The sequence below is a fragment of the Excalfactoria chinensis genome, chromosome 18, assembly GCF_039878825.1.
Source record: "Excalfactoria chinensis isolate bCotChi1 chromosome 18, bCotChi1.hap2, whole genome shotgun sequence".
Taxonomy (NCBI): Eukaryota; Metazoa; Chordata; class Aves; order Galliformes; family Phasianidae; genus Excalfactoria; species Excalfactoria chinensis.
Window position 1 is genome coordinate 3,523,571 of NC_092842.1, and position 14,253 is coordinate 3,537,823.

Here is a 14,253-nt window from a genome sequence, read left to right on the forward strand (position 1 = left end):
AATTACACTGATCAAGGATTTTGGAAAGCAGAAGTAACAGAAATTGTGCTATTAATAAGGAGGAGGGATAAAAAGAGAGAGAGAGAGAGAGAGGCAAGAAATCCAGCGACCATGGGCCAGCGTGGCTTCCTAGCATGTACTTTCTGTTCTCTCTCCTTTTTCCCAAGGTAATTGCAGTCTGCCGAGAGGGAGTTAAATGGGATTAAAAGATCTGTGTAAGCAAAAGGACCCAGAAGAGAAGGAGGAAGGAGTGAGCCGTCCGGGCCAGGGGGTGTCTTTGACACAGCTGAGCCCCTTAGAGAGGCAGAGAGCTGAGCACCCGGGAAGGATGTACCCACAAACCGGCCTGTTCCCCTTTTTCTGATGGATTGCTGCAAAAATTGCCCGAAAGAGACAATGCACTAAACGTGATGGAGCCGGAATCAGAGCCGGTCTCCAGACTCAGAGCTACAGCAGCAGGCAGGGGGTGAGTACAAAGTGCTGCTTCTGCTGGTGCTGGGGAAAGGCATCCCGGGTGGGAATGGGGTCCCGGGGGTGCCGAGAGGGTTCCGGAGGGGAGAGCGTGCCTGGAGGGAGCCCCGCACGCTGGGGCGGCTGGGGTTGGGGTGGGGGAAGACATTCCTTCTGCCAGGGGATGATGTGAAAACTCCTGGGCTGGAGAGGAGAATGAGCTGGGAAGCAGGGAGGCCACGCTGGAGCCGGAGCAGGAGGGTGGGAATGGGGCTGGGGTGTGCGGCCGGGGATGAGAGCGCAGTGGTGGGGAGGGGAGCAGGGGGGCACGACTCTAGGCATAGCAGGGGGACCCCCAATTCTTAGCACCGGGGGAAGGGGCTCCCGGTCCGGGAACTGATCTGCAGGGAGGGCACAGGAATCACACCCGCATCGAGATGCCGGAGCGGGTGATTCCACCTCCCCGCAGTGCCCCCAGCACCTCCACCCCGGGTGGGCACGGGAAGGGTCCCAACCCCACTCAGGAGCAGGACGGAAACACCTCCACCCAGCCCTGCACCATAGGATGGGGGGGACCAGTACCTGGAGAGCAGTATTGTGGTCCTCCAAAAAGTGGGAGAGCTGTGGGGAGGGCTGAGGCACGTTCCGAGAGGCAGACGGGTGGCATGTTCTTCATGTGCTCGCCGCACACGCGCGCGCACAAAGATCTCTGTCTGTCTGTATCCACAATACAGCTAAAAATCACACCCCGCACCCTGCCTGCCTGCCTTCAGCTGTAGCCAGGGATGACTTTTGTCATTTTCCTCATTGAAGTTGTTGTTGTTGTTGTTGTTGTTTTCCCGGGGCCGAGCAAAGGGTTAATCCCTCTGGTTGCGTTGTCGGATGTAATGATGATTTACCGACACTCCCTTGGAAGGACTGGGATTCTTCTGCCTGGCAGTTTGAAAAAGTTGTGTACGGGATCCCTGCGCTTCTGCCAGAGCCGGATGGGTGCGAGATGGGGGGAAAGGATGGGTGGGAGGCTGGGGGGCACCCCAAGGGTCACCTCTCTGCCTGCAGCCACCCCATGCGCCGTGCTAGAGCTGGGACGAATGTGCAGCTCTCTTTGTAGGCTGGGCGCACGCTGTGCCTGCAGTGTGTCTGTATGTGTGTGTAGGGTTCCGTGTGTGATCCCAGGCTCTCCCCCCAGCCTGCACTCAGCTCTCCTGGAGCTCTGTGTGTTTTTATGCTGTATTTCTGTGCTTTAGAGTGCGTTGTTTGGTGGGTGTTTGGGTTTTTTTTGCCCTGTTGTGGCTGTGGCACATCTGGAGATGCTGTAGTTGCACCATCTCCCTCTTGCACCTTTTAAACACTGTCACGGTCTGAGTGCAGCGCCTGCCTGGGACCGTGCAAGTGTGGCTGTCTGTCAAAAATGGAGAAGGCCGAAGGAGAGCAGGGGATGAGGAGTGCTGCAGAGGATTAAGAGCAGCACAGCCGTGCAGTGGGGTGTTCCGAGGGCTGCAGTGCTGGGGAGATCCTTGGAGGTGCTTTGGTGCTGCTCTGTGAGCTCCATGGAGGGGTTACCCGTGGTCATGTTGCAGACGTGGGCAGGGAGATCTCACTCGGGTCCCAGCACCGCTCTGACGCTGGGTCAGGGGCTGGGTTAAGGGCTGGGCATCGGCGTGACTGTGTGTGCGGGAGGGCTGGGTCTGCCCCAGCACCTCATTGCCCACTGAGCAGTGCAATGGGAAGCGTGCTCAATGGGCTCGTGGTGACTCTGGATACGAGAGCCTTTTGTTCCCAGGGTCTGCTCTGGGTTACGTACCTTGCCAGCGTGCTGCTGATCCGTTCCTTCCTCGGCAGAGGTCGCTTGCTGCTCTTACATTATCTCCCGATGGGCTTTTCGGTGCTGGGATTCAACTTGCTTGGCGCAGCGGTGCTGTGCATCCTGTCGTTCCCCTGCTGGCTCTTCCTGTCAAGGCCTTCGGTCTCAGCAACACTCCTGGGAGCCCAAAGCCACTGCCAGGCTACACTGGTGCAGCAGAGCTGCCCCAGAGCTGCAGAGGGGACCCTCTGGTGCCTCCCATGAAGCTCAGGGTCCCCACACATCCCTGGGGCTCCACATATCCCAGCACTCCTCTGACATCCCCATCATACCATACAGCTGGTGGCTGGGAGCTGAGTGTGTGTCCAAGCTGCAGCACTTGTGCTCTACCCCCCAGCTCCTTCCATCCCCAGTGCTGTGTGCTGCCCACATTTCAAGGGGACAAGGTGGACCTGCAGGCAGGGCAGGAGATTTGGGTCCAATTAAAGCGACACCGGGCAAGTTTGGCATCAGGGAGGTCAATGGGATGTGCAGGTTGGGTGGCACACTTAGCACTTCTGTCTGCTGAGGGCTCCAGTTTCTAGCTGAGGACACAAAGGGAAGGGCCGCAGTGAGTGTTGTCACATCACTCAGCAGCAAAGCCAATAACTCAGACAGCATTGATGAGCAAAGAGGAGACCAAGGAGCATGCTGTCAGTAAGATCCCCTATTGTAGGAAGTTGCTGGGGGGCATCTGGAAGGGTGTCTGAGTCATCACAGCCTCATCAGCCTGTCTGTCCTTTATCCATGGTGAAGAAGCAGGCTGTCAGCAGCAGGAGCTCAGAGAAGCTCTGGGCCTGGGCTGCACAATGAATACACAAGCACTGGTTCCCAAGAAGGAGCATAGGGACTGGGAGCTTGAATCCCATCAGCCTTTCATCTGCAGGTATCAGCATAAACCCTTACAGGAGCAAGGTGAGATGCTGAAGATGAGGGTGTTGGCCACATCAGTGCTCCATCTGAGTGTTCTGTGTACTGCAGATCTGCATTAACCTCCTGGAGAAATCCTATGTGGAGCTGTAGGTGCTGGGGGGGCAAGCAGACCTTCCTTGTGTCCAGCTGATGAGAAGGCTTTTAGGAGAGCAAAGGCTGTTTGCAGTACTTGAGGCCTCCTGATGTATCACTCTTCTTGATCCTGCCTCTTTGTGGCTATGCATGCAATGAGTTTGTAGTTGTAGCTGAGGTTATATAGACGAGTATCCAGGAGCAGTGGGTTGGATCATTGTTTTGTGAACTTGGTGCTGGATATTTTGGGGAGCTGGTTATGTGTGTGTATATATATGTGTGCGTGTGTATATGGTTAATATTGAACAAAAAACCCCAACCCACAGAACTATGCAGGGTCAAAACAGGGACATTCACATAACGATAGGTTCCCATCTCTCTCTCTCAGAGAAACACTGTCTTTTCCAGAAGTCCTGGAAAGACAACAGCAGTGTGTGCAAAGGGCGATGCTCACACCAAATGAGATTTCCACCTCCAGCAGCTGGAAGTGGGGTTGATTCCATGGGGTAGTTTGGAGCCTCTGTACGTAGGCTGTGATTTCTGTTTCCTGTTGGCTGCAGAACTGCCTGGAAGTCTTATTAAAAGTCACCTCCACTCACATGCATCAGATCTTAAGCGACGTATACGTTATCTCTTCTTAAGGATTACCATTTGATTTACAGTTGGAAATGCGGATTTGCCTTTCTTGAAAAGCAGTTTGCAGCACCCAGCTGGCCTTGTGATCTATTGAACAGAAAGAAATACACCTGAGTAGGAGAGAGTGGGAGGATCGTGTCTCATGGACTCATCATTGGCATCTGCAGAAGTAACATAGTCAGTAGCTTCGGTTTGCTGTAAAAGGAGTTTGTCTCCACTGGAAAACCTTTAGGGTTCATGTGAACTTACATCGTTAGGGGCATTTCTTCACCTGGTAACTACAGTGGTGGGATCCTCATTTGGGTATTCAAAGGCCCTGCGCTATAAAGGAAATGAATGCCTTCAGTGGGTGCCTCTTGCTGGAGTCTCTGATGGTGGCAAGAAGCAGAGATGAAGGCAAGGTGTGTTCAATAGCTCTATATAAGGAGAAAAGCCTTCTCTATTACTACTCAAGCTGCTTATGCAATCCTGTCGCTGCGGAGTTGTAACGGAAAAAGAGCCTGCTTTATAAAATCCCGCAGTAATTAACAGCCCCATCAGTCTCAGCTCTGCCATTTGGAAGCTGCCTGTGCTTTTTCCATTAAGTTGGTAAATTTTGCCAAAGTGTTTTTCTTCAGTGCTTTGGTACTCGGTCCCGCTCTCAGCTCGTACAGTGTGAGGGGTCCAGGAGCAGGGCTGGGGCCAGCTGGATCCCGTGCCTTCATCTCCTTTATGTCCCCATCGCTGTCACCAGAATGGAATTATGTGCTGGATTTTCCCTGAGGTTTGTTCCCCTCACCCTGTTGGTCAACAGGGATTTTGGATGGCGATTCAGGTTGTGAAGGTGTTCTTGTGCCCATCTGAAACCTGTGCGTTGTGTGCCCATGTGTTTGCACACAGTGGCACAAATCAGATCCTCAGCAGAGCAAAGGTGTTCTTAATACCTTGGGGCTCCTCCTGCCAACCTTTTGTTGGTCATCCCTTCCCCTCAGCTTCCCACCAAGCAGTTTAGCCCAGTTGATGGCACCCAACGAAACCTTTGCTCCACACACATGTGGGAATGGCGTCCACATCCCAACGTTCCACTGATCCTTAAGAGGTGAGCACAGAAGTGCAAGTCTTCCTATGATGTAGATTTTGGCCTCATTTAAGTTCTAAAAAGGTTTCATCTAGAGGTGGCCGTGAGGAGTCATCATATTCCCTTTGCCTCCCAGACCAAGAGCTGCGTCCCATGGGCTGCAGTGGGCAGAAAACAGCCCCATCTCCCCACTGGAGATCTCTGGAATGCAGGGAAGCTTTCCTAGTTAGCATATAGTTGGCTACAGGACTTGGTGAAAGGTTTGGCTGTTCCAAGCCACCATTCCTTCATGCATGAACTACAGCAGCCCTAGAGCTCCTGAAATTCACAGCCCGGTGTCGGGGTAATGGAAACAGAACAAGAGTGATGTGGTTCATCTCATTTGTTTCCCAGCCGATGTGGGGCTGCTCCAGTATTTTGTCCCTTCAAGCCTTAAGATATTGACTAAGTGTCTGGATTCCTGCATGGAGCTTTACGTTCAAGGCCAGGTTTCCCCGCTGATGCGTAAATCACTGCAGCTTCATTGGAGCTGTGGGAAAGGGTCTGCTGCACTAGGTGAGGATCTGGCCCAATCATCTCAGAGGATATTTTCCTGTGCTAAAGCTGAGACTTGATGGCAGGAGAAGAGTGGTCTCTAATCCCCATTGACAAATGATTCCTCTCTGCCAGATCTAAGCGAGGAGTGAGCAGCACTTTGCCATTGCTCTGCATGTCCCAGTGCTCGCACTGGTTTGGCTGAGATGAAGAACTGGTGGACGTCCCACACTGCCTCTGGCTGAGGACTGTCTGTAGTTTACATTTTTGTCTCCGTTCTCCAGCTGCCTAATGCCCTTGCTGATCAAGCTGCTAAATCTCAGCTCTCGAAGACGAGGGAATTCAATCTCCAAACTTTCCACTGACAGTTTTAAGTGAGCTTAACCGAGGAGTTTCCTATGTTCGTTGTTTGGCCACAAACCAGGGAAGCTGGCGGGGAATGGGGGGGGGGGCTCAGATGTCTTTCTGCTAAAACTTTTCCTCTCTGTTGCTGTTTCAGTGGTGCTGTGATGCCTAAAGCTTAGCTAAAACAGGAAGCTTTGCCCAATCCCTTCCACTGAGCACCCAGAGGGGTGCAGACATTGCCACCAGATGATGATTCGGAAGGCCATTAGCAGGGCTGGGGTTGGTACCAATGTTGTAGAAACTCATCGGTTTTATTTTCTCTTCCATTTTTAGGGGATTCTGCTTTGTCTGGACTGTGTTGTGTTTTAGCTGGTTCCTGGGATTCACACAGGGAAACTCTGAAGGTAAACCACACTTTTTTCCCCTCTTCCTTTTTTAATCGGAGTAAAAGCTGAGGGCTTTTATATCATTTTAGGGCCAAACATTTAATAATTCCAGAGCCCAGCGTGGAGAATTAAGGGCATTTATTGCTGATCGTTGCAGTACTGATGATGTAGATGATGCAGTTAACAGCTGGCAAAGGAACTGGGTTTCTACAGGTGATTACGTGCCCCATAGGACTCTCAGAAGTGCCTTTCTGCCTGGTGGAGTGACTGGGAACGAAGCACTTTGGTGTATCTAAAATATCATTGGCATCTACCTGCATTAGCTTGCACTTAACTGCTTTTAGGAGGTGCCCCTTGGGGCTGAGTCATTAAGGAATTAAAAGTCTCTGGCAAACGATTTTTTTTTTCCTTGACTTGGATGCAACCCAGTGGTGCCTGTGCAGATACATGGGATGCAGCGTGTGGAGAAATGATGAGAGTTCTGAAAGTAGAAGGTTGGCCATTCAGAAGAACTGCTCAGATGGAGCAGTGATGCAGTGACACAGGCTGTGCAGGGGGTGGTGGAGGCACCGTCCATGGAGGTGTGCAAGGAAAGGGTAGGTGTGGTACTGAGGGCAGTAGTGGTGGTAGGTGGATGGATGGACTGGATGATCTTAGAGGTCCTTTCCAACCTTAAATGATGGTGGTTTATAGGAGAATGGCTGTGTGTGGCTCAGCCCCTGTGCTGCAAGGAGAGCCTTCTATAGGGAGTGACCCTATACCTTTACCCATCTTCTCCAACCATCCCTTCCTGGTGCTGGTGGAGACAGGACAAAAGCTTGGGCTTCAGGACCTCCCACACATGACAAATTAGCTTCAGAGTCAACCAAAACAACAAATAAATGTGTATTTTACAGCTGGTGGTGGTAGTGGAGCATCTCCACAACATCTGTTTGTCAGGGAGCCAGCTCCTAAAATAGCAGCACCTCTTCCATGTGGATGTTTTACACGGGCTCATGCTGGAACCGAGCAGCTTCCTGCAACCAGGAGACAACAATAAGAGGGCTAGCAGGCTCCAGGGCTCTCCTCTCAGTCTCCAAAGCATGAAGGAAAACCAGAAAGTTGGTCGGTGCTCAGCTGTAAGGCAGCCCACGGAGCACTTCTTGCAGAGAAAAAAATACCTAAAATAACATCCCTGCCATCAGCAAGTTTGAAAAATGTAATATTTTCCAAATTCAATGCAGAAGAGGTGAACATCTGGCTGAGTTACTTAGTCAAGCAGTTTTCGGAGCAAGTTTTATGTCAGCTCATAAAGAGGCAGAACAAATACTGTCTCTTGGCGTCTCTCTTCCGAGTAGATTTTAATATGCTGTTTGGATCCATCGTTATCCATCATTTTAGTCCCATGGTAATTATGGGATGGTGCTGTCTCTTTTAGCCTTGCCATCGGTTCAAAGGAAACTCTTTCACTTTGTCCTTGCTGCACAGATGCCATCTCTCTGAGGTCATAGAATCATTAGGGCTAGTAAAGACCTTTAGGATCATCCAGCCCATCCATCTACCACTCTTGCCTGCTAAACCGTATCCCTCAGTACCACATCTGCCCTTTCCTTGAGCACTTCCAGGGCTGGTCCCTCCATCACTCCCTGGCAGCCTGTGTCAGTCAATGATGGTTCCCCTATGATAAAGAATTAACAATTTCTGCTCAGTTTGCCAACCATTGGAGTCAGGCTCTTCTTCTGGGAACCAAAGTCTTCCGAGGAAGAAAAGGCTGTAAGGGAATGTTGGCCATTTGAGACTGTGTTATCACTCAGGGTTTTTGAATGTGAGAGTTACAAAATCAATTCAGAGCTTTTTCGTGGATCTGAGTGAGGATGAATTTAAGCCAATGCTGTGGGCTATCGAAAAGACCACAGTTATTACTGTAAGGTGTAAAGATCCACCCGCACAGTGGAAAATCAGGGAGCACAGAGGGTGGTTTTCCCCTAAGCATGACAAATCCAAAAGACCACGAGGTTAGTGAGTTCATCTGATGTGCACTGACGAAGGATCTGGGCAGGACCATTGGAAATGTAGTGTTTATCCTACCCAGTTTTCAGCTGTGGGCATCTGATCTCAGCTGTTGGAATCTGGGAAGCTCCAAGTTATTTCTCTTCTGCCTTTTTGGCTTCCTTCCCGATAAAGATTTTTTTACATAGGGGAGTGGGGAGGGAGAGAAAGAAGAGCAGGAAAAGTCTTTATCGCCTCTTTGGGACACGGTCGTGTGCTTGTGCAGGAATCTGTGTGCATCTCACTTAGAAATAGGTTTTCCTTGTTGCTCAGGTGTTGCTGGAGGAATGCAGCAGTTTGGTTCAAGGCACCGGGGAGCAGGCAGCTCTCAGCGAATGGGATTTTTAATGTAATGTGTTTTGATGGAAAATAATCTACAGAGGGGAAAAAAAAAAGCAAAGCAAAAGAGGAAAAAAAATGCTTTTCTCGACAAGGAGCCATTTAAAGAAGCAAAAATTACCTCGTGTTTTGCATTAGTCAATGACATCCCATCTTTGGGGATGTGCCCCACCTGCTCAGGGTGGCCATGGGGGGCAGAGGCAGACAGGCTGGGTGTGCAGGAGTCTGGAGCTTTGTGCCTGGACCTGGGGTTGGAAAATCCACACCCGTGTCCTGTATGAGGTCTGCTTTCTTCAGACTCTTTTGCGTTGAGCATTGAGAATGTGGCTCTACCTTTGTGGGTTCTCAAGGAGAGGACAGGATGGATCGTGCTTTTCTTTTTCTCCCTTTTTCGGCTGCGCTGAGTCGGTGTTGCAAACAGTAGCAGCATGCTCTGAGCAGGGAAACATCCTTATGTCTTCACAGAGCAGCTACCAAGCAAACAGCATTCAGAGTGTAAAGCGTTTCTGCCCAGTGGAGACGCACCACAGTCTGTCTCTGGGACAGAACCTAAAAATACATGCAGCAATTGGAAGCTGGTGTCTAGCTCCCAGTTTGAGCAGTAAACTTATTTCCTTAGGGCCGAATCCTGATGTCTTTGAAGTCTGTGGCAGGGGTCCCACTGGGGTTTGCAAGTGCCAGGCTTTGGTCTTTACCATTTCATGGGCTCTGGAAATGATTCGGCTTGAAGACATGGCTGCAATTCCTCCCTTCATTGCAAAGGCTTTACCTTTGCTGTGCTGAGGGACAAACCCTGTAGAGCAATACTGCAGAGAAACAGTGGGGAGACCAAGGATTTCTGCCTGGGATGGGAGAAGGACTGTTATTGACTCCTGAGCAAGCTGTGCACTACGTTATCCCCTCTGCACGGAGTGGGGAAATTTCCATCCCCTTGCACATCTGACACGTCTTCTCCAGGATAGTCTCTGCTAGAAAATGAGTTCAGCTGCCTTGTAAAAGGGAGGTGGGAATAAAGCCATTCTCAGACAAAATAAATATTGATTGACTAGTCGTTACGTACAGAAATAGCTATTGTTTTTGCCAAAGTCAAAGAATGGAGGTTTTCTCGCTATTCTCCTCCTTTCCTGGCTAGAGACATTACAGGCCTCAGACTGGCTTCAGTCTGCATCCCCTCTGGCCAAACTCTTTCTAGTGCTGGTTCTTCAAATATTGAGAATTGTGCTGAATATTTAATAGTTGAGGGTGAAGGCGGCCAAGTTCCAAGGCCCCTCTAGAAAAGCAGCTGGCTTTTTTCTTTGGACAACCTTTGATTTGCCTTTTCTTTTCCTACGGGAAAGCTGTGATCCCGTGGTGTTAACTGATGTGCAGCCATGATTGGCGCCGCTGCATTTCTGATTATCGAATTCTTACCTTGAGAGATCAGGATTTGGATTAGGCAGCCCAGGCAAGAGCCTTGCCCAGGCTTGGTTTCCCTACTTAAAGATGGAGTTGAATGGTCACCGAGTAATGGGCATTGCATTTGGGCAGGGAACAGGGAAGGAAGTACAGTACTATTTTCAACAGTAACAGCATGTTTGTCACCCTAGCCTTACGTTTATGTGTCTTTACCATGAAGTTAACATCCCTTGTTAGACTGAAGGTTGGAGCTGGAATAAGAGAACAGGCTTTTGAGCCCTTTTTTCAGGTCTGGGCACATTTACCTTTGCAGTTGTTCTCTCACAGACCTAAGCATCATCCCCAGTGAAGTAGTTCAGCTGAAGTTGCAGCCAGCTGGCTCCAGGCTGTGTTGCTGTTGCCTGCTAATCTGCTTTGGACTCCAGGCTGTGTGACTTCTGTTAGACTTCAGGGCCAGAAACCAGAGGACTCTGCTTGCACGTCCTCTGCAGGCTTCTCCCAGCATCAGTGGACAGAGATGGATGTTGTGAACAGCAAGCATCCTGTCTTCTCTTGAGCAATGCACCCTGCAAATCCCACCTGTTCAATGGCAGTCACAGCTAGTTTTTCAGCTTTACACAATCCAAGCCTGATTCCTCCAATGTATTGAAATAACATAAGCCTGTAAGATGATCTACTGGGAAAAAAAAAAAGCACTGCTATTGAGAACCTGAAGTTCAGTGAAATGTAGGTGCAGTTTTTTCATGCTGGGAAGCACCTTTGCTTCCTCAAACTTTCAAGAGTGTCTAAGACCAAAAGCTGCTGCTTGCTGATCTGAAGAGAGGCAGATAGAAGGCTTTTGCTCCCTTTGACAGCTCTGTTCCTTGCCTTCTGGGGGTATAACATTTTGCAATCCCTGCTCAGCCTGTTGTTCAAATTCCTTTCCAGCTGTGTGGTCAGTGCTCAGAACTACATCTCAGAGAAGTGGAGTATTGGTGCTTGGTGGGAAATTGCCTTGCCGTGAGCTCAGCTCCCTCCAGAACATCTGGAGCTGGTCTCTGGTGGGACAGGACAGCCAGCCAGATCCACCATGGAGCTGATTAATTTTGGCAATTGCCAATGACTGAGTTGAGCGTGCACTTGCTTTTCACTGCGTGCAGGAGAAAGAGCTCAACTTTGATTACGAGGATATGTCTTTGTCAGTGGATGGTGGAGGTTTCTTTTAACCTGTTGCACTTCTGCACGGACTGGTTTGATTGGTAGCCATCTGACATCAGTCCTGGCCCTGGGTGGGTTCCTCACCAACTCACGTTTTCTTGTCTCTTCCCTTTCAGATGTGGATGTTCTTCAGAGGCTGGGCCTGGGAGGGAGAAGGCCATCGAGTGGATTGTCCTCATCACATGCCATTCCTCAAGGGGTCATTCCTCTCAAATCAGGGGTTATCTTTACTCAGCGAGCACGCGTCGAAGTGCCCATCAGCACCATCTTCCCCGCAGGCTCCAGCACTGACCTGCTCCTAGTGCTGAGCCTGTGCTCCCACCGCATCAACAACGCTTTCCTCTTTGCAGTCAAGAGCAAAAAGAAAAGACTGCAGCTGGGGGTTCAGTTTGTGCCTGGGAAGATAATAGTGTACGTGGGCCACAAGCGCTCTGTATATTTTGATTACAATGTTCACGATGGCCAGTGGCACAATATGGCCATCAATATCCGTGGCCAGACAGTCACTTTATTTACTTCTTGTGGGAAGCACAGAGTACATGCGGATTTGCATTTTAAAAAGGACGAGGCATTGGATCCACATGGATCTTTCCTCTTTGGGAAGATGAACCATCACTCCGTGCAGTTTGAAGGAGCCATCTGCCAGTTCGATATTTATCCTTCCGCCAAGGCAGCTCATCATTACTGTAAATACCTGAAAAAACAGTGCAGGCAAGCAGATACCTACCGGCCAAACCTGCCCCCGCTCATCCCCATCCTGCCCAGGGATCCCAGTGCCTCCCCCAGTACTCCACAGCATATGGAGCCCTCGCTTCAGGGTCTGAAAAACTTGACCACTGCCACCCCATCCTTGGCGTTTGGCAGGGTCACTGCACCCCTCAAGACTCGGGGTTCAGGTGCTACAACTGTTGCCTTGGTCTCATCCCAGCCACCACCGCCAAGACAGACAACCAAAGCCACAAAGGTTACGGTGGCTCCATCCAGTACTGGCACACAGCCGCCCACCCGTTCACTGCCTCGGGGGATGGTGACGACCCTCAGGGTGTCTCGACCCACTTCCAGCACACACACGGAGAAAACTCCCCTGCCCAGTGCCAAAAAGGCCCATCCAACAAGCCCGAGCCCTGCCATGGCCAGCAGGAAAGAGTCCAAGCAAGAGACCAAAAAGAAGATCAACCAAAAACCAACCACCAAGTCCTCTGAAGCACCCAGTACTGTAAAGCCTACCAGGAGGAGGATTGACAACACAACCAGCAGCGTCCACTTTGTCACCCTGAAGCAAACCCCACAGACCCCAACCACCGGACCCCTTCCAAAGAAGCACGTGCCACCCCCCAGCAGGAAAGGGGATCCTGGCAATGTCCCCCTGGTGTACACCAAACCGCCCCTGGGTGCTGCCCGTCCTGTCTCCAGAGCACAGGCTCAGGCCTTCAACCTCACTACCCCAGCTGCAACCGATGGCTATCAGATCTTCGACCCCCTTGGGCCCACTCCGTTTCCATTTTTACTGGGATACCCAGGACTGAAAGGAGACAGAGGACCTCAGGTAAGCTTGAGCACATCATGAGTCTTCATAAGCCCAGTTCAGCTGGGTTGGCATTTCCAGAAAAGCAAATATAGAGATTGATTCAGGATTTAAAACCAACCAACCAACCAAAAACCCTTCTCTATTTGTACCGTGTAATGTTTTGTTGGTTGTTTGCTTTGTTTTTCATTTATTCCTTGAAACACCCAAAGAGTTCCCTCTATAAATGTAACTCCGGCATTCCACGTGCAGTAACTGCTCTCAGGGTGTGTGTGTCTTGGCCATCGTGAGCATACACACATTCTGTAATGCTAAAAGCAGTCAGGCCACACTAATTATCTGCTAACATGTTTTTTTTTTAGTGTAAGAATGCAAACAGAATCTTTAATCTGGCCAACGTTCAGGAGGATTTGGTGTTCCAACCCAAGCCTTTCTGCTGTAATATATATGTGAGAGAGGGGCTGTACATGTATAAGTTTCTCCCAGACGGAGTCTTTGGTTGCCAAGTTCCAGCCTAGAGCAAATTTTTACAGCTTACTTCTTAAAATAGTGAAAGAAGGGTATACAATGGAAAAATTGAGACGGGCTCCAGGAATACAACCAGCAGCACTTGTGACTGCAGATGTGCTGCTCGTCGTTGCAACCCCTACAATGCAAGGGTTGTGTTTTGCTGAGCCCCCGATGTTCTGCTTGTCGCTTTTCAAAGCAGTGTTTTGGTTTTTCTCTGGTAGTTTTTGGGGGAGTTACTGAAGGCTGTGCTTCATCCTGAGGTTCCCAGCTGTGGGAGAGGTGAAGGATGCCTGGCTGTGCAGGCACATCCCTGTTGTAGTCATTGCGCTTGGAGGCGTTTGGTAAAATCCCTGAGTAGGCAGAATGAGCTTCCGCAGATTTATCTGTGGGCAGTGTTTCACGGAGAAGCATTTCAGGCCTAATTCCAAGAACAGAAGTTCAGCAGTCTTGAACTTCTCTTAAAACACTCCTTACCTGCAGTGGGTACATCTGTGTGGCCCGTGCTGAGCCCAGAGAAGTCTTGGACTGCACTTTGCTGAGGGTGACCGGGCTCTGAGTCCCCACGTCCCCCTGCAATTTAAAGAGTGAGTTGTTGAACTGGAGTGGAAAATCCCTCTCAACTTGTGAATCATAGCAAAGAAACTGATTCAGGCTGTGAGGACTGAGGGAAGAGATGGCAACATTTTTCCATCTGGTCCGAAAACTGCAGTCCTGAATTGAGGGAAAGGAGAACATCTTGAGGCTCTGCTTGGCCCCATCCTCTCCAACTGCTGGAAACAAAGTCAGCACTTAGGGAGGAAAGGTTATGGCTGGAGCTGGCTGCTGTGACTCATCGGGGATCTCTGTACAATGGCTCCTTGAATGTCTCTGACGTGGGAACAGAAAAGGGAGAAAAGAGCAGAATGGGGCTGACACACTGAGAAATGCAGCACTCCGACAGCCAGACGTGCGTGTTCCGAGCGAGTGCTGATAAATGCTCTGTGCTTGAGTAATGGCCTGGCAG

At 50.3% G+C, this 14,253-nt stretch overlaps 1 protein-coding gene across 1 annotated transcript in view; it reads left to right on the forward strand.

Moving 5' to 3' along the window:
• Window positions 1–341: 341 nt before the first annotated feature.
• Window positions 342–14,253, forward strand: part of COL27A1 (collagen type XXVII alpha 1 chain) — a 110,759-nt gene continuing 96,847 nt past the window's right edge. Inside the window, exons 1-3 of the mRNA XM_072352652.1 lie at window positions 342–466; window positions 6,204–6,274; window positions 11,332–12,761. Coding sequence (XP_072208753.1) covers window positions 411–466; window positions 6,204–6,274; window positions 11,332–12,761 — 1,557 coding nt within the window. The 5' untranslated portion in view covers window positions 342–410. The remainder of the gene's footprint in view (window positions 467–6,203; window positions 6,275–11,331; window positions 12,762–14,253) is intronic.